The sequence below is a fragment of the Microtus oregoni genome, unplaced genomic scaffold (genome assembly GCF_018167655.1).
Source record: "Microtus oregoni isolate MIOR12 unplaced genomic scaffold, Mior012 000005F_ref0000423, whole genome shotgun sequence".
Taxonomy (NCBI): Eukaryota; Metazoa; Chordata; class Mammalia; order Rodentia; family Cricetidae; genus Microtus; species Microtus oregoni.
In genome coordinates this window covers 48772559-48791743 of record NW_024543064.1, presented here as the reverse complement: position 1 = coordinate 48791743, position 19185 = coordinate 48772559, and the positions used below count along the sequence as shown (strand labels likewise).

Sequence of the window (19185 nt, the reverse complement as noted above, 5' to 3'; positions counted from 1 at the left end):
CCTGACTGGACAATCAGTAATGCATACCCCTGGGTTACAATGAAGGCATTCTTAGAACTCACCTTGAACGTGGGAAGCACCACTTCTTAGAGTGCGGGCCCAGATGGGATGAAAAGGACAAAGGAAAGCTGCATACACAGGTGTTTTCTCTTTGATTCCTGCTCACCATGATGTGAGTTACCGCTCCACTATACCTTAGTGCCACGATGGACTGATTCGGTTAAAACTGTGAGCCACAATGGATGTTTCCTTCCTGAAGCTGTTTTGTTCTGCTAACCACAGTTGCTACTAGAATTAATGCTGTTGCGATTTCATATGGACAAATATACTTGGTGTGCAATGTTTTCAGCAGGTAAAGATTGTTTAACATTCTTTACAAATGGTCCATGGCTTTATTTAGTTCAATACATGATAGTATCCTTAAATAGGATTCCCTGCTTCATCATAACAAAATGACTAAAAAAATTTTACTATATAATGTTACTAACATTGTAGTGTGATTTGTAATTGGTGTTAATAATAAAAACCTGGAGTTAAGTATTAGAGGGTGAAAGCTGAAAGATCAGAGAAGCAGAGTAGCCAGCCACTAGAGTTCTTACCTCCTTAAATGCTCAGACTGAAGGGTTATCCACTGAAGGGTTATCCTATCTCTACAAGTCCTCAGACTGAATTGCTCAGACTGAATGCCTTGAGCTCTTGTCTTCTCCCGCCTTATATTCTCCTCTCTGCCCAGCCATATCCCTTCCATCTCCACCTTCCTAGTGCTGGGACTAAAGGTGAACGACTCCCAAACACTGGGATTAAAGGTGTGAGCCACCACAGCCTGGCTCTGTTTCTCTTTGAGATTGGAGCAATCTAGTGTAGCCCAGGGTGGCTTTGAACTCACAGAGATCTGTCTGCCTCTGCCCCTCCCCAAGTGTTGGGATTAGAGGTGTGCACCACCACTGCCTGGCCTCTATGGCTAACTAGTGGCTCACTCTACACTCTGCTCTTCAGGTAAGCTTTATTTGTTAGATGACAAAATATCCCCACATTTAATAATACTAAATAAATGGTTCTAAGGGGAAAAACTATCAAAGATTCTTAGCCAGAAAGGAATGACACCATGGGAGCTCACAAAACTGTATAATGAGATTCTTTTTAATAGAACTTTTAAAATGCTAAACATGGTGTTGAATGGTAGGGTTGAGTGCAGTAGTTGGGGGTGAAGAGTAAATTTAGGAAAGCAGCTAAGACTGGGGGGATCTGTTATGCTATGCCAAACACTTCCCCAAAGTTGGGCAAATCACATAATAGCAATGAGCTTCATAAACTTGGTAATACTGGCCTGTAAAGTGGTAAGAATTTCTGAGTGGAAGATAAAAATATCACTTAGTATTTCAGTGCTTCCATGACTCCTCAGTGTAGTGGCCATGACAATGCTGCCGGCCACCAGCTTCACCTAAGTGTTTATAGGACTTGCGTGTGCTCCTTTGATAAAAGGCAGTGGGCAAGTGCATAAGCCACGTAGCACATTAAATGCAACTTGACATATATGAAATGATTTAATTTCTATTTTTCATGTGAGAATGAGAAACAAGGGGAGAAGGATCTTCTATATCTGGTTTGCTCTTTCCTTTTCATTCAGTTCTATGTGTACAAAACTTCCCACAATCACACACAAAATTTCCATTACAGCATGGGTGAGTGGGAATTCCACCCAACACATATGGGCACAATGGGAAAATATCTAAAGGAATCATTCTCTATAATACTTTGTGACACAACCAGCCAAAAACTTTGGCCAATTATTAGGTAATGTATTTCTATATCAAAACCTTTCTTATCAAAAATTTAATAATGGGCAAAAGACATTTTTTACAGCAGTTAATGGGCATATCTGGGAATACTAGCCATAGAACATAGACTGAAGAGATGTTCTAAGTTTAGTAGAAAGAGGAATCAAGTTAAGAACATTTCACTCCTAAATGATATTCTCAATATAAAACACAGGTATTTGTGCATGTATCTGACAATAGTAAGTCCTTTAAAAGAGTCCTACCAATTGAAAGGGCTTACACGGGCCAACAGAATTTTAAATGGCAGGTAGGTGAGGTAATATTTTATGCACTTTTCTTTATAAATTATATTTCACAACACACATAAACAGAAAAACAAAAACAACAAAACATCTGACTGTTATTGATGTATGTTATACTTCTAAGACTCAGATAATCTCTATGAAGTTGCCATAGATACTGTTTAGTTTTCAGTAAGTATCCAATTGTCTCAAACAGCACTTGTGCATGAGTTTATCACTAAGTGTTTTATGTTAAAGAAATATGTATGTTTTCTTCCCTATTATTAAATCACTGGGTTTTATCTGTTACTTAATAAGCATTAAGTTCGGCTGGAGGGATGGCTCAGTGGTGAAGAGCACTGGCTGCTCTTCCAGAGGTCGTGAGTTCAATTCCCAGCAACCACATGGTGGATCACAACCATCTGTAATGAGATCTGGCGCCCTCTTCTGGCATACATGGAGGCAGAATGTTGTCTAAATAAATAAATAAATAAATAAATAAATAAATAAATAAATCTTTAAAAAAATAAGCATTAAGTTCTTAAAATGTTTACTGAACTCTCTTCCATGAAAACTCAAACTTAGACAATACATATTCTGATTCTCAGAACCTAAGAATAGCTGGCAAACTGTTGTTACATAAATTATTGATTTTTAAAAGTCAGTGGTCATTTTTTCATTAAAATCAAATCACAAATACTTATTTCAATTTTCTCTGGTGCCCCACCTTTGTATATGTAAGACAACTAGTTTGGTTTGAAACTCCTAGATGTCTTTAAAATATATATTTGTGATGATATATAATGAAAAGATACATGGCACACAAATATATGCTATATATAAACACATATGTGTTTTATATATTTGGGGACAGTACTAGGAGTTCAGTCAAAGGGCTCATGCGTGCTTGGCAAGCCTTCTACCAATAAAGTAACACCCATCCACTTACCTCTTAAAAACATTTTTGATCAACTATATTCAGAGTACTTTAAGTATCAGTTTTCAAAGATGTCATATTAACACAGTTGTGTCTAAGGTAGACATCTGTTTTGGTGTTTTATAATTCTAGAAATGTTGCAATCTCAAATATTACTTCTCCATGCTACCTTTCTAACCCCGAAGTTACTGAAAATTAATTTTTAATTCTCTCTATATTTTTCCAGTTCTGAACTCATTTTCATGTTATATTCTTTATGTATATTTTCCATAATTTTGCTCCAATTTTTAATTCCTTCTTTAGTTGTGTATAACTCATTATTTTATTCATTCATTAATTTCATAAAACAAATCAGTGAATTTTGATATAACTTTTATTATTTATAATTTTTATTTATTTTTTATTCCAAAGGATGGGGGTAGAGACACATGTTTAAAGTTCTCAGCATTTGATAGGTTAAAGCAGAATAATTAAGCCAGGTGGTGGTGGCACACACCTTTAATCCCAGCACTTGGGAGGCAGAGGCAGGTGGATCTCTGTGAGTTCGAGGTTAGCAGCCTGGTCTACAAGAGCTAGTTCCAGGGCAGGCTCCAAAAGCTACAGAGAAACCCTGTCTTGAAAAATCAAAAAAAAACCCAAAAACCAAAACAAACAAACAAACAAAAAACCCAGGATAATTAAAAGTAAGTTCAGGGTCAGACTTTTTCCAAATCACTTGTCTGAATTTTGTCTCATTTGCTTAATCATTCTTTAAATGCACAGAGAAACCCTGTCTCGAAAAACCAAAAAAAAAAAAAAACTAAATGTAATATTTATAAATATGTAGGTTTTTCTGGCCCGGTATTTCCATGTTCTTACCCTCCCACCCCTCTTTTTTTCTTAATAGGTCTCATGCAGCACAGGCTAGCCTTAAACTCAGTAGATAGCTGACAATGACTTTGAACTACAGATCCCCCTGTCTCTATCTCCCAGGTCGTAGGATCACAGGCATGTGCCACCACACAAATACAAACTGTTTTCTTACATAAACCTAATAATCAAAATTTTAACAAGCTATTGATATAATGGCACCAGACTTATTAAAATTTTATCCTTTCTTTGGGGAAGTGTATACGGTGCGGCTTTGCTAGAGGAAGTACATTTCTGAAGGCAGGCTTGGAGATTAAAACTCTGTACCACTTCAAGTTGGTTTTCAACTTCAGGATTGTGATTCAAAATGTGAGCTATCAACTTCCTGCTCCTCCACCATGCCTACTGCCTGCTGCTATGCTTCCCCATCATGACTACGATGCCTCTAGACCCATAAGCCAAAAATAAACCCTTTCTTCTATAAGTTGTTTCTAGTCGTGTTTTATCACAGCAATATGAAAGTAACTAACAGACGTTGGTACTGAGAGTACACTCTGTTGCTTTGACAAGTATGACCATTGCTATTATTATTATTTGGAGCAATGTGGAAGACCTACAGCTTTGGACTAGAAAAAATGGTTGAATTCTGTAAGCAGAGTTTAGCAAGCTGTTCTAGTAGGATCCTGGAAGATAGCAGTACTGAGAGTAATACAGATGGCAAAGGCCCAGCTCAAGAGGTTTCAGAGGTAGGCAACATTAGCAACTGTGCTAGGGGCCATTGTGACATTCTGGCAAAGAAATCTGGCTGTCTTCTGTCACTGTCTTGAGCTGTGGGACCCTGTATGCTGTGAATATGTGTTGTTCTCATTGGTTTATCAATAAAGCTACTTTGGCCTATGGCAAGGTAGGATAGAGCCAGACAGGAAATTCAAGCAGAGACACAGGTGAAGAAAGGTGAAGGCTAGGAGACGCCAGCGAGCCAGCCAGCTGCTGAGGAAGCAAGACATGTAGAAAATGAGGTCACATGGCAATACATAGATTAATAGAAATGGGTTGAATTAAATGTAAGAGCTAGCTAGTAATAAGCCTGAGCCATTGGCCAAGCATTTATAAGTAATATTAAGCTTTTAAGTTGTTATTTTAAAAGTGGATGTGGCACTGGGCAGGATGAAAAGCCTCCATTTACAGGCCTGAGAATCTGATGGAGGCTAAATGAAAAAGTAATAGACTATCTTAGTCAGGGTTCCTATTGCTATGAAGAGACACCATGACCACCATAACTCTTACAAAGGAAAACATTTAATTATGGTGGCTCACTTACAGTTCAGAGGTTCAGTGCATTATCATCATGGTAGAATATGGGGGCATGCAGACAGACATGGTAGTGGAAAGGTAACTGAGTGTTCTACATCTTGGCTTGCAGGCATCAGGAAGTGGTCTGAGTCACTGGGAAGAATCATGGGCATATATGAGATCTCAAAGTCAGCCTCTATAGTTACATACTTCCTCCAACAAAGCAAACCTCCTAATAGTGCCACTCCCTTTGGGGGCCACTTTCTTTCAAACCACCACATGCAACAATTTCTTTGATAGATGTAATTTCAAGATAGCATAATATTGAATCTTTGATATGGATTGTTATTAATGACTCTTGTACAAGTCTACAGTAAAAAAGAGCAAGTGGGGCAGAAAGAAATAAAATATGCACAGTTTAAACAAAAAGAGCACCAGAAAACATAATACTGCAGTCAAGGCTTGTGTTGTGCTGCAATTATTGAGATAAGTGCCCTTAAGGAGAGTCCTGCTCTGCCCTGGGACAAAGAAGGGAGACCTCGGAACAAGACCCCAGTCAGCTAAGCTTCCAATGTGTAAGATAGCCTATGAGGTTTTCTGCTCTTTGAAAGCAAGTGAATATTGCTACTAATTTGGTTAACTGAAGGTGTATCCAACCAGAGCTGGAGCCAACCTTGGCAGTGCCAACCAGTGTGGTACTGGCTTTAGAGGCATGAAGGATACCAGAGTAAAGGGGGTGTGGATACTTCCTCTGCAGTTCCAGGGGGCTGCTGAGGTCAGGCAGCACGTGACTGGGAAGGCCGTGAGACAAAAATGTGATTTATGTAGGACCTAGTTTTAGAATGTTAGGGATGTTCAGAGATTTTAATTTATATATTAGGAGAATGCCTCACATCATTATAAAAGGGCACATTATACTTTATTATAACTTTCTGAATTTTATAAACATTTATTTAAAATTAATATTTTTAAATAGTTAAAGCAAGTACTAACAATTTACCAACCTTAAAAATGCAAGGTTCCTTTAAGTAAAAGAAATTATACAACTCTGAATATCTCCTGTGGGTCAAACAATGCTTATTAAATGGTTAATTATTAGTCTGGCACTCAATTTTAATCATTTAAGATTAGCTTAAAAAATTTAAGCTAATATAGGGGCTGGAGAGATTGCTCAGAGGTTAAGAGCATTGCCTGCTCTTCCAAAGGTCCTGAGTTCAATTCTCAGCAGCCACACGGTGGCTCACAACCATCTGTAATGAGGTCTGGTGCCCTCTTCTGGCCTGAGACATACACACAGACAGAATATTGTATACATAATAAATAAATATTAATAAAGAAATTATTGATTTATAATCAATCCTCACAATAAAAAAATAATTGCATTTGGCATTAGCACCAGTCTGACCAAAAGCCCAAACAAGTGTAATAAAATAGTTAGGCTTCCAAGTCAAATAGGACATTTTAATTTCTTTTCAGAAAACTCTGACTTTGTAAAAATATCAGCAGAATTAACCCACTCTAAGAACACTGCCACAGTTAGAAATTCCAACACTAATGCTATTCTAATTTCCTAACTTTGGGACAGTATTAAGTTAATTCTGTGACTTTGAGTTAATTGAGTGACTCTGGCTGAAGCAGCATGGTAACACACGTTAATTAGAAAAGTCAAGCAGATGCAGCTAGGAAACTTGCAAATGAAAAGATGGAAGATGTGGGGATGGGGAAGAGAATGTAATAGTAAAAGCTATTACATCTATCGCTAGCAATATGTAAACATAGATGTGATGTGAAATTTCTCGATATAGTCTAAAGCAGCTGCTGCTGTCCCCCTACCCACTTTGAAGTCTGAGCCTTATGTTGGCCTTAAACTCCTGATCTTGATCCTCCTACTTCTAGCCCCCAAGCACTGTGGTTACAGGTACCGCCACCACATCCACCTTATAATTTCTTTTTAAACAGCAACTTTACCATGCACTTAATGTTTACTGATCAATTATTTTATTCATGAGGATTCAAATTCTGGTGTGTTTGAATCCAAGTGATTTTTCCACATCAAAGAGTCAAGGCTGCAACCTAGGTAAATTATATTGCCTCTGGCATTAGTGTATACAGAGAAAAGCAAGAGTCCATTGGGTTGGGGAGATTAGTTTAAAGAAATTCGGAGCAGCAATTAGTTGATTCACCTGTTTCTCAAAGGATCTAACCGATGGTAGAGAAACTAGACTTACCAAGAATGTAATATGGTAAAACTAAATCTTAAAACAACAAACAAACAAATGGCTATGATGCGCGCGCGCACACACACACACACACAAATACGATGTTCAAATTATAAAAGCAAACCACCAAAGATTCATCCCCCAAGCAACAATATCACCAATATGACTTTATACACCTGACTGCTCCTTCGCTAGCCCTCAGGCTACCCCCATGTGGCAACCATTAAAATGAATTTTATGCTATGCCCTGCTTTTTCCCATTATAATTTTTTTTTTTAATTTCTCGAGACAGGGTTTCTCCGTAGCTTTTTGGTTCCTGTCCTAGAACTAGCTCTTGTAGACCAGGCTGGCCTCGAACTCCCAGAGATCCGACTGCCTCTGCCTCCCGCGTGCTGGGATTAAAGGCATGCGCCACCACCGCCCGGCTTCCCATTATAATCTTAACACACACGATTGTTTGTGCTTGCTCTTAAACTCTAAAGGCTGTGTGCTGTCCTCCACAAAGTGGTTCCTTCATTCACTGTATTTTAAAGATCCTATCCATTCTACTGTCATTGGTTATTCTTTTCCACTTGTTTTAGAGTCATTCAGGCCATTTCCCCGATTACTCTTTTAGGAAAGAAAAAAAAAAGTTTTTCTTTGTTTCATTCTCAGTATGTTAACCCTATCTAAGTTGTTTCCAGTTAGACGTTACTCAGATTTAGCCCACAGCTTTTACACTGTTGGGAGGTTTTGAGAATTAAAGTGGGGTTGCAAGAGTAGAGGTGGATTGAGAGTACCAAGCATCCTGACACTGTCAACAGACAAGTTCATAGAAACAGAAAAGACAACGTATGGGGCCACATAGTATATACTCCCTTTGCTTACAGAGAGCCCCTCAGAACAGCAACATCCAGGGAAGAGATACCTACGGCATTTCGGGACTTTAGGAAGTGCCACCGTTGCTGGATAGAACTGAGAGCCCTCAAACGCGGAAGCATAAAAATCTAGCGCAGTAGACACTGGATGCGGTGTCACACAAACCGCGCTCCGCTGGAAACAGCCTCCGCACGCTAAAGAGCCCGAGTGTGTGTGTGTGTGTGTCTGTGTGTGAAGAAAGGGGTGTGCGCCCCATCTAGCCGCTGCCGACCCTCTCTCACTCTTCTGGACAAAGCAGCCTCGCGACAGACCAGCGACAGGGCCGTGACTGTACTCTCCGAGTCAGAGGTCTATAGATCTCTGGTCGGACTGTTTGGGAGGTGCTCTGCCTCCTACTTCCGGTAGCGGAGAGGAGCAGTTGCTATGGTAATCTAAAAAAGGCGGAGGTCCGTCCGGCTGTGCTGAGAGATTCGCAGAACTACTGAAGAAAATTGGCTGCTCTTCTTGGTTTGTGAGCTGAAATTAGGTAGCCACCGGCACCCCCTCTCGCTTTCTCGCTCGCTCTGCCCCTCGCTGCCTCTCCCACCAGCTACGTTTACTTTTGTGTCCTAACGGCCCGTGCCTGCTCCTGAAACACAGGGATCCAGCAGCATTGTGGCCTGCGGAATACAAAACGGAGAGAGCTTGTCTCCGATTAGCTGTGGCTGTTACATGGTGAAGTCCCGGTGACTGAATGGCTCTCTGTTTTCACTCGGCCCTTTAGACGCCTTGGGCGCTTGTTAACAGTTTATTTTTCCTGCTTATTGTGTGTCTGGTTATTTATGGAGCCGTTTGCTACAATGTAGTCTCCAGGCCCGGTCTCAGTCTTGGTCTAGAGTTTTAAATAAAAGGGGGTTTCCGAGCCCTAGGGGTGCAATTATACATATATTTAAGCTTCAGTTTAGACTCTCTTCACAGGAAGGGAAAGAATAGAATTCTGGAACATTTCTGCCCTGGGAGTTCCATGTGAGAATAACCCTATTTGGAAAGAGCGTTTGAAGAAGATCCTTAAAAATATGTTTTTAAATTGCTGGCTGTAAAGTGAGTGCTCGCTCTTCCTTATTGGAACAGTTTTCTTTCACATTTGTGAGATGGCGTGCACGCATATGTGTTTAAAACTGATGTTTAATTATGGCGGTACCAATTTGCAGTAACCAGACTGTGACACCGCATCCCTATGGGGTCCTTCTAAATCTGGTGTAATATGAAAGTGTCAGGCAGGCGGTCTGTGTATTATAAATAGGGTACTTCATCCATGATAAGCGATTATTATCTTTCTTTCCCAAGTGTAAAAGACCTACATAATTCACGAAGGTGCCAGTGATTTAGGCCCCCTGAGTAAGAATCCAATGAGTCCTGAAGGGGACGCTACCTGTGCCATCTTATTGTTCAACGTGAACTATTCAATTTATTAGATTGAAATGTATTTTTAGAAGTCAACGCAGGCTAAAGTAATGTTGGCAAGCCATTAGACCACCAGCACAATTTAGCACCTCATAGTAGCCTTTGTTCAATAAACCTTCATCCTCGTTAAACGGAAGAGACCACTGAATTTTCACAGCTTCCTGCTAACTGGGTGACATCTCTGTCCCTCGATCTCATCTTCTGTAAAATGGACAAAAAGTACCTGGTCAGTGTAGTAAAAAGGATGAAATGAGATGTACGATTGTGTATTAATGTCTTATGAACAGAGGCTCTGTACAGACCCCAAATATTACTGCTAATGAAGGAACTCAGTAAAGCCCAATGATAATAAATGAGACTTCAGCTAGACAGTGATTGACAGGTGCTGTGTTATGGAAATGTTAATGAGACGAATTAGTTAATCCTGCTCTGGAGGGTGGGTGTCACCTGCAGCTGATTTACATAAAACAGCTCACTGTTAGGGAATCTCACCCCTCTATTTTTCTTTAGCATGACTGTGTCCTGTAGTATTCTGTAGGCTTCCTGTTTGTAAACAGATGGAATCTTAGCAACCTTTTGAAGTCTCCCATGACCTCTTGTTTTGAGATGATCGGTGTATACACATTTTCTTTGTTCTGATTTCTTTTATATTATACTACAACTTTGTTCTTTGGGATATTTTATATTTGAGGAATTATATACGTGTGTGTATATATAATTAGAACTCAATTGTTAAAGATTTTAATTAACATGTACTGATGAGTTCATATAGAGGTTATAATATTTGCCTTTTTTATTCTATGTGTAAAATCTTTAATAGCCCAGTGCTCCACCTCATGGTGCTACATTTGTGTTTTAGGTGATTTACCTAGACTAAAGTAAAATTTTAATTGTTTTCTAATAGAATGGCCGGCAATCCTGGAAGTGATGCAGCTTTGGGTACTCAGAAATCAATGTTCTCGGGGAGTCCCCGAACAAAGAAATTTCCACTAACTGAGCAGGAGGCATTTTATATGAACTGTAGAGCCGCCTACTTAACTATCTTCAAAAGCAGCCTGGAAAACATTATTTCTAAGGATCAACTTTACCTAGGTAATTTTTTACCTGATTTGTTGAAAGTTATTAGACTGAAAAGTCTGAATTAGAATTATGTCATCGAGTCACTCCAGTTTCACAGTGAAACAAGCAACAGGACTGTAAGAAGCATAACTGTTTCTATGGTTACATATTCTAGGGGCTTCCAGATTATACACATATAAACATATATGTGTGTGTGTATATATATATATATATATGGATATATATATATATATATATCCATATATATGGAGGGAGAGATTGTGTATTCAGAGCTTCTATCAGTTACTACGTGCTTAAGAGTTGTTACTGTTGCCGTTTTTCAGTTGTCCTGGTGGTGCTTTAGATTTATAATAATAGAATTAAAACCCTTTTGCCATCTGACTCACTAGTCTGAATTTTGACTTGCATTAAGAAAAAGATAAAAAAAATTGCAAGACTGGGGTCAAATGACTGTAAGAGAAAAATATAGATAAATGAAAATTTAGAAGATAATTAGGGTTTGGGAGGTTTTGCTTCTTATTCTACCCATTATCATATTTTAAAATTCTTCTGGCTGAGAAGTCCTCCACATCGTTGAAGGTGATGTTTATCAGGCTGTCAATAACCCAGAGGGCTTGATGCTGGTAGTCTTCAGTCCCTGGAGGGCTTGATGCTGGTAGTCTTCAGTCCCTGGAGGGCTTGGTGCTGGTAGTCTTCAGTCCCTGGAGGGCTTGATGCTGGTAGTCTTCAGTCCCTGGAGGGCTTGATGCTGGTAGTCTTCAGTCCCTGGAGGGCTTGATGCTGGTAGTCTTCAGTCCCTGGAGGGCTTGATGCTGGTAGTCTTCAGTCCCTGGAGGGCTTGATGCTGGTAGTCTTCAGTCACTGGAGATGGGTAAATGACAGTAGCAGGTAATGCCGATGGCTTGTGTCAGTTTCATCAAGGCTAATATTGAGAACAGAGAAACTGGGTTTCTTTGCCATCTTTAGAAGTGATTTCCTTAAACCTTAAATTCTGCTGAGTTTCTGCGAAATGTCTTGGGTTTTTGTACATATGATCTCTTTCTAAGAAAGTTCATTTGGAGGAATGGTGAAAATTGACAAGATTAAAATATATTTGCTCTCCATAAGAAGACGTTAACTAAATAGTTTAAGAACAAATGCACATGATGGCAGCAATTTTAAAAAATTATCTGTAGCTTTACTTTGACTTACATAATTTTAAAATTAGTAAACTTTCATCTTGAATTTTAAATACTTGTGCTTAATTGGCATATATTAAATAGTATAGGCAGAAACTCAGTTAATTAAAACTCCACTTTGCCACTGTTGGTAAAATATCTGAGTTTTTTTTCTTTTGAAAATAGAAAAAGTGGGGGGCTGGAGAGATTGTTCAGGGGTTAGGAGCACTGCCTGCTCTTCCAAAGGACCCGGGTTCAATTCCCAGTATCCACATGGCAGCTAACAACTGTCTGTAACTCCAGTTCCAGAAGATCTGACACCTTCACACCAATGCACATAAAATAAAGCACATTGAATAAATTATTAAAAACAAAAAGAAAATAGAAATAGTGGCTGTGCATGGTGGTGCATGCCTTTAATTTCAGCACTCGGGAGTTAGAGGCAGGTGGATTTCTGTGAGATCAAAGCCTGGTCTGCAGAGAGTGTTCCAGAGCAGCCAGGACTGTTCCACAGTGAAGCTTTGTCTCAGGGAAAAAAAAGGAAGGAATGAAGGAGAGAAAGAAAGGAAGAAAGGAGACATTGAACTTGTTAACTTGAAAAGTTTAACATACCTTCCTCTGGTACAGTTCTTGTACTGTTAATCAGTTCACATGTATTAATAAGTTACTGTCAGCTCTGTGAAATTATCTAGGCAGAAAACAAATCTGGTTTTGCATTTCTATTGTCACACATGATTTTGGTTTTGGTTTAAGGAATATTAATATTCTTTGTAGCACTGTTAAGTTAAAGATAGTTCTTACAAAGGAATATGTGCATCAGTGGCATGTGTTTCTTACTACTCTTTTCTAAAATGCTTCTGCTCTTAGCACATAACATATGCATTTATATTACAGAACAACTTTGTACCCAAAAAGGCTTGTGTCTCCAAGAACAAAATCACCCTTTGTATGATTATGTGCAACAAGTGCCCAATAATTGATTTAAATATTTGTATTTATTATGTTGATCTAGTTTCTCTTTCCTTATGGCTATTTCTCTAATGTTTCTCTCTGTTTTGTATTTACTAATCTTCATTACATTAAATTGTAGAAAATTCAGATAAGCATTTTAGTGTTGATTTATGATGCATATATAGTACACATTCCCATCCAAAATAGTTGGAAATTCACAATATAATATTTTATAATAAAAATTGGTAGCACAGTTCAAGACAGATGCAGCTTAGAAATGTAATGCTTTTTTCTCTGATGGTTCATAAGTGTATTAGTTCATGATGGACAGTTACAAAGTAATGTGTAGAAGTCCATTTGCGAATCACTACATCACTTGTCTTCTAATGGACAGGTGTCTGTAATTGCTTAAAGACATTGTGCTTAGTGTTGTGTGATGTATACAAACACAGCCTTTCTGAGATCTGCCTCTTTTACAGATATAAAAATACAGTTAGAAATGAAAACCATTTAACGATTGTGTCTGCACGATGCTTTTCTAAAGGCTTATCAGCTTTCCCTGATTTCTAACAGGGTCATAACTGTAAATGGACTCTTCTTAAAAATTATTACATTTAGTTAAGTATGCTTGTGTGTGTATGAGCATGCATGCACACAATGTGATTGCACTTACATGCACATATGCATGTGTGGTGCCTCTTTGTGCATGCATGTACATGGCAAAGAATGTAGAGGTCAGAGAACAACTCGTAGGAGTGGGTTCTTTCTGCTGTGTGGATCCTGGGAATAGAACTGAAGTTTGGGTTTAGTGGCAAGTACCTTCACCTACTGAGCCATCTCCCTAGCCTTACAGTGGATGCTTTTGTACATATATTTGACATTTAGAACATGGTTGATATTCTGGAGCTCCTACTACCTAACTCTGATGAACATTATAGATGCCACACCTTGTTGACATAAAAAATTCTCAAATAAATGAGTTCTTCCATTCACTGAAATATCTGTCAATCATGAAAAAATAGTCATTTATGCTTTTTGTGGTTACCCCTATTTTCTTAAAAAAAAATTCAGACAACCTTGTTTTCTCTACTAGTTCTTAGGTAAACCAGCTGGGTCCAGTGTGTCATCCTTGTAATCCCCACACTTTGGAGGCAGAGGCAGGGAGATCACATCAAGTTCAAGGCCAAACCAGATCAACAAAATGAGTTCCAGGCTGGCCTGGGCTATAGAGTGAGAACCTGCCTTAAAAAATAAAGTTCTTAAGTAAGCCAGTTAATGACAGTTAAGTAGGTTGAAAACAAAACCAATAGAAGAAGGAAAAAATCAGTTCTGCCACTAATATGTTAAGTCTCTTTAGCTGGTAGGCGTATATATTTTTTGTTTTCAATAAAGAAGTATACAAGGATGTAACTATCTTGAGAAACATACATTGGTGTAACTCTATAGTCAGTAGCAATGGTGATATAGTGACAGATATTGAATTTGCTTGCTAATATATAGGGATTGAAGAAAAATGCTGAAATACCAATTCCAAATGTTATAGTAATATATGATCCTTTTTTACATTGAGCAGCTCTTCAACATGCGGGAAGAAGTCCATCTCAAAAGACTATTAATAAGTACTGGACTCCTCAAACTGCTAAACTGAATTTTGATGATTTTTGTATAATTTTAAGCAAGGAAAAACCTACTTCAAAAGCAGAATTGCTAAAATCATTTAAACAATTAGATGTGAATGACGATGGCTCCATTCTACACTCTGACCTTCATAAATATCTAACGAAGGTAAGAACTGTGGGAATTCTATACTGTGTGTGTCTCTAAAGCAACTGGAGTCTAGCTTGGGCTGCCAAAATCCACATTAAAGTAAGTATTCTCTCAACAGGTAAAATGAAGGGCACAGAGTATTTATAAAGCATTGGCAATCCTTCTCCATGAAAAGTGCTTTATAAATTAAAGAGAAAGTATAAAGCTGAGCCTGTGTTTCCGTCTCCCTGCTCCCATGTCATTCTTTTCTGCCCAGAACTCTGAGGATCTAGGATTTTCATGTGTTTAGTAAAAGGAAAATAAGTGTAAATGTGATATGAAATAATTTTCTGTCATTTCATTTTCTTTCTTTCTTCTTTCTTTCTTTCTTTCTTTCTTTTTTAACACAGGATTTCTTCGTGCACGGGCTTCATAGACCAGACTGGCCTTGAACTCAGGGATCCACCTCACTCTGCCTCCTGAGTGCTGGGATTATAGGTGTGCACCACCGTACTCAATTCATTTTGTTTCTTGAACACTTAGAAGATATTATTATTATAACTTTAATATCCATTATTACAGACTCTGTAACATGAATTGTTAAAATCTTGAAATTGAAATTAAGGATATTTTCACAAAATTTAATAATTTCATGAAATTTTATTTAATATAGTTTCATTATTGCTTAATTCTGACTCATAATGAAACCATATATTCAAAATTATTTGTGGAGGAGATTTAAATGTATTTCTAACTAGGCACTGTACCTTACCCACACCTTTAATTCCAGCAGCCAGGAGAGAGGCAGGCAGATCTCTGAGAATTCCAGATCAACCTGGTCTACATAGTAAGTACCAGGTCAGCCAGATTATATAGTGACACTGACTAAAAAAAAAACCCCAAAATGTATTTCTACCATCACCATAAACAACAAAACATTGATTCTGTTGTCTTAAAACAAATGTTATTTTATTTCTAGAGAGGTGAGAAGATGACTAAGGAAGAAGTAAATGCTGTGATAAATTTGGCTGATGTAAATGCTAATGGAAAGTTTGACTACATGAAGGTAGATGAGTCCTTATTGATATGAACCTGCATGCTGTGAAGGGAATCACTTTTAATTTTCCCCAGTGCTGCTAATGTATAACTGACAAAATGGTGTATATTGATAATGTATACATAGATGCTATTGATACATGTATACATTGTGAAATGATTAGACCATATCAGATATGTGTGTTTGTTATTATTGTAGTCAACCAAGGGCCTCATCCATACTCAACACTGTACCATGAAGCAACTCCAGCCCTTATACAGTGTTTTTTTTTAAAATACTGACAAGGGTATAGTTATAAACTGAATACTCATTGTAATTTTAATTTATCCTCTTCAGTCTCACAATTATGATCTGATGATTATATTTAAAATAGTGTAGGGCAGGCATCCCTAACCTCGACATTCAAAATACGAAATGCTTCATAATCTGAAGCTAAGTTTCATGTGTGAGCCATGTGAGGCCTACTAAAAGTATTGCATGAAACTTCCTCTGGCTATTTGTATAAGCAGTATGTGAAACATAAATATATTTCTCAGTTAAGACTTAGATACCATAAGATATTCTATGTATCTGCAAATGCTCCAAAATCTGAAGTCATCCAAAATACTTTTGGTTGGAGCATTTTGAATAAGGGCCACTCAACCCACATAACCAAGTTAAAATGCATACAGGTATACAAACAAGCATAGAGACTCCCTTCAGAAATGAACCTTTTCTGGGCTGGAACAGTCATAAAAATTATTTAGAACAAATGCAAGTCTATGTGTATTGTTAAAAAAAAATAAATCACCTCTCCTGGTGTACCATTCATTCTCACTCGGAGTGGGACCTCACTGATTGATGGCCGCATTTCACTAGGTCGCTTGGGGCTGGGCAGTCTGGTTCAGGGAAAATAACATGAACAACAAGTAAAGTAAGAAACACGTTTCATTGACTGGCCTCCTCCTTGCCTACTAATGTGATATGCCTCCCTCGCCTCCCAGAGGTCGGACAGAACATTTTCCCCACCAGCTGACTTTCTTCTATTTCCTTTAGTTTTGTAAATTATATATGACAACCAGCGAGCAGTGTCTCAGGACTACTCTAGAGAGACTGGAGGCTGACAGTAAACTGAGACGCCAACAGTTTGGAAGCCACATGGAAGGGTCCCCTGAAAGAGGCCCATCTCCAGCACCAAAACCGTCACCTAGAATCATAAGAAAAAATGACCAGGAAACCTTCTCAAGTAAAGGTATTTACTTTCAATACTAAAATTTTCTTGATTAGAGATGATGGATCATAATTCAGGCAACAATTTCTTTCATCTCCAGTTATCAATAATAAAGTAAATGAGGCCGTTTCTAGACTTTCTTAGCAGTAAAAATCTACTGAAGTAAAATTTTATTATGAAACTTCACTTGGCTGTGCTCATTATATTTTATTTAACTAAAATTCCAGACTAAAAGATGACATATTGAAATAAAGAATCTTACATTAGTAGCACATAAATTAAAACCATTAAGGCCTGATCTATATAAAGCTCTAACTGCATTTCAGTAGGAAGAACAGAGTGAAATGAGAGTGGTAGACTGTGTGGCCCCGTGTCTAGAGATTAACTGCTGCCAACCACTTTTCATAGAAGACCAAATCTCTTCCTTTACAGGTGACGCGAGCCCTTCCTTGCTGTCAACAACTAGAAAGTTCAAAACATCTGTTTCCTTCACAATTACCATGAGTGCTAATAGTAACCGAGACTCAAAGTTAACAGAGCCAAACCTAAAGGTACAGTACTTTAAATGAACAAAATCAACTTTTTCTGAAAAGTATCTGGCTTTAAGATCATTAATAATTATTGAATGTTCACAGGGAACCAATGGAGTTTGTGAACTAATTTGAGTTTTTCCTATAGAATGCAGTATTTCTATTTGTAATATTTTAAATTAGATTTTATTTATGTATGAAAGAGTCAGCTCTTTCCTTGCACCTTGTGGAGTCAGGACAGGATGTGAGTTGTGCACTTTGACTGTAGACACCTTTGTCTGTTGAGCTATCTTGCTGACTTTGGTTATGATGTTTTAAAGTAAAAAGAATGAGCAAGAATATTATTATATATAAGGTCTTTAGTTTGAAAATGGTGACTCTTCAATTTTTAAATTTGATGAATAGATTAATTATCTATGTACCTTGACAAGTAAAATGTTTTGTTTTACAAATACTTTCCCTACGTATTGTGTAAATAAATCATCCATTCAATATCAATTCCTGTGAGAGAAAGACTACAAAGTCACTTTGCTAAGTCAATATTTGTTGAGTGTTAATATTGATCTTCTTCCTTTGTTTTCCCTTTTTAGACTCAACTTTTACTAGTTTTCTTTCAGCAGAAAATAATAGCTACAGAAATATAAAACATTAACTGGAAACTGCTAGGATACATTAAAAATGTGCACCTGGAGACCTCTGTAGAAGGGGGAAATGGTTATGACCACACACTAGAACTGCTGTTAGAGAACTGAACTGATTGTTCTCCAGAGCTGCATTCTTGTTTCAAATAACAACTCTGTATTTGTTATTGAACTCTGAAGTCCCTTATATCTTTAAATTGCTAGACAGTGACATTTGTTCTATATTAAAATTTTAAAACATCATCTCTAAGGAATTTTGCTCTGACTGTTTAGGAATCTATACACCCTAAACAATTTGGTGTGCATGTCCAGTTTGTTCACACATATTTTGTGTTCCAACAGTATTATTTTTCACCAATAGAACCTGTTTTCATTTTGTAATTAAGTTAAATGTTAAAATATTAGCCTGATTATGATTTACCTAATTCTAAAGTGTTTAAATTTAGTCATCATGTAGAGATATAAATATTAATAGATTATATTGAATCATAAGGTTTTTCTTCTCGCCATTAATACAGTTCCTTTAGGTCATCCAACAAATAATTTCTTTTTTTTCTTTCTTTCTTTCTTTCTTTCTTTATTTATTTTTTGTTTTGTTTTTGTTTTTTGAGACAGGGTTTCTCTGTAGCTTTGGTGCCCATCCCGGAACTAGCTCTTGTAGACCAGGCTGGCCTCGAACTCCCAGAGATCCGCCTGCCTCTGCCTCCCAAGTGCTGGGATTAAAGGCGTGCGCCACCATCTCCCAGCCAACAAATAATTTCTAATAAAGTAATGTGTGTCAATTATTTTGATTGGTGTAAAATATGGACCTTGAATTGAAGAAATTTCCATTTGATTATTATCTATCATATGCCAAGGTAGCATAGCATTGTATTTCATTGTTATAATACATATTTATTGATTGAATACTCTGTTAAAGAGTATTCTTGGAACTGATCAAAGAGCTCAGAATAACACACCTGAAAGTAAATTCTAGCTATTCCCCTAGTGACTGTGTAAATGGGGGCAGGTTTAACACCTTCTCTTTTGAGTGATTTTCTTTAACTATAAATTGGGAATAACTTTATTTAATGTATTTTAAAGGATCTAAATTCTTTGTTTGTGTTTGTTTGTTTGTTTTTTGTTTTTCAAGACAGAGTTTCTCTGTAGCCTTGG

The 19185-nt window shown here is 37.6% G+C and overlaps 2 protein-coding genes across 4 annotated transcripts in view; one reads left to right on the top strand and one right to left on the bottom strand.

Annotated features, from left to right (window-relative positions):
- The window catches only part of LOC121448926 (integrin subunit beta 3 binding protein), a 46309-nt gene extending 37902 nt beyond the window's left edge, over window positions 1-8407 (bottom strand). Inside the window, exon 1 of the mRNA XM_041653212.1 lies at window positions 8269-8407. Within this exon, the coding sequence (XP_041509146.1) occupies window positions 8269-8273 (5 nt within the window). The 5' untranslated portion in view covers window positions 8274-8407. The remainder of the gene's footprint in view (window positions 1-8268) is intronic.
- A 217-nt stretch (window positions 8408-8624) lies between these two features.
- Efcab7 (EF-hand calcium binding domain 7) overlaps window positions 8625-19185 on the top strand; it is a 47998-nt gene continuing 37437 nt past the window's right edge. The window contains exons 1-6 of one of the 3 annotated variants that reach the window (XM_041652406.1): window positions 8625-8741; window positions 10563-10750; window positions 14420-14631; window positions 15572-15658; window positions 16685-16880; window positions 17292-17410. In XM_041652406.1, the coding sequence (XP_041508340.1) occupies window positions 10564-10750; window positions 14420-14631; window positions 15572-15658; window positions 16685-16880; window positions 17292-17410 (801 nt within the window). In that variant the 5' untranslated portion in view covers window positions 8625-8741; window position 10563. The remainder of the gene's footprint in view (window positions 8742-10562; window positions 10751-14419; window positions 14632-15571; window positions 15659-16684; window positions 16881-17291; window positions 17411-19185) is intronic. The other 2 variants (XM_041652408.1, XM_041652409.1) reach the window with 2 other exon arrangements.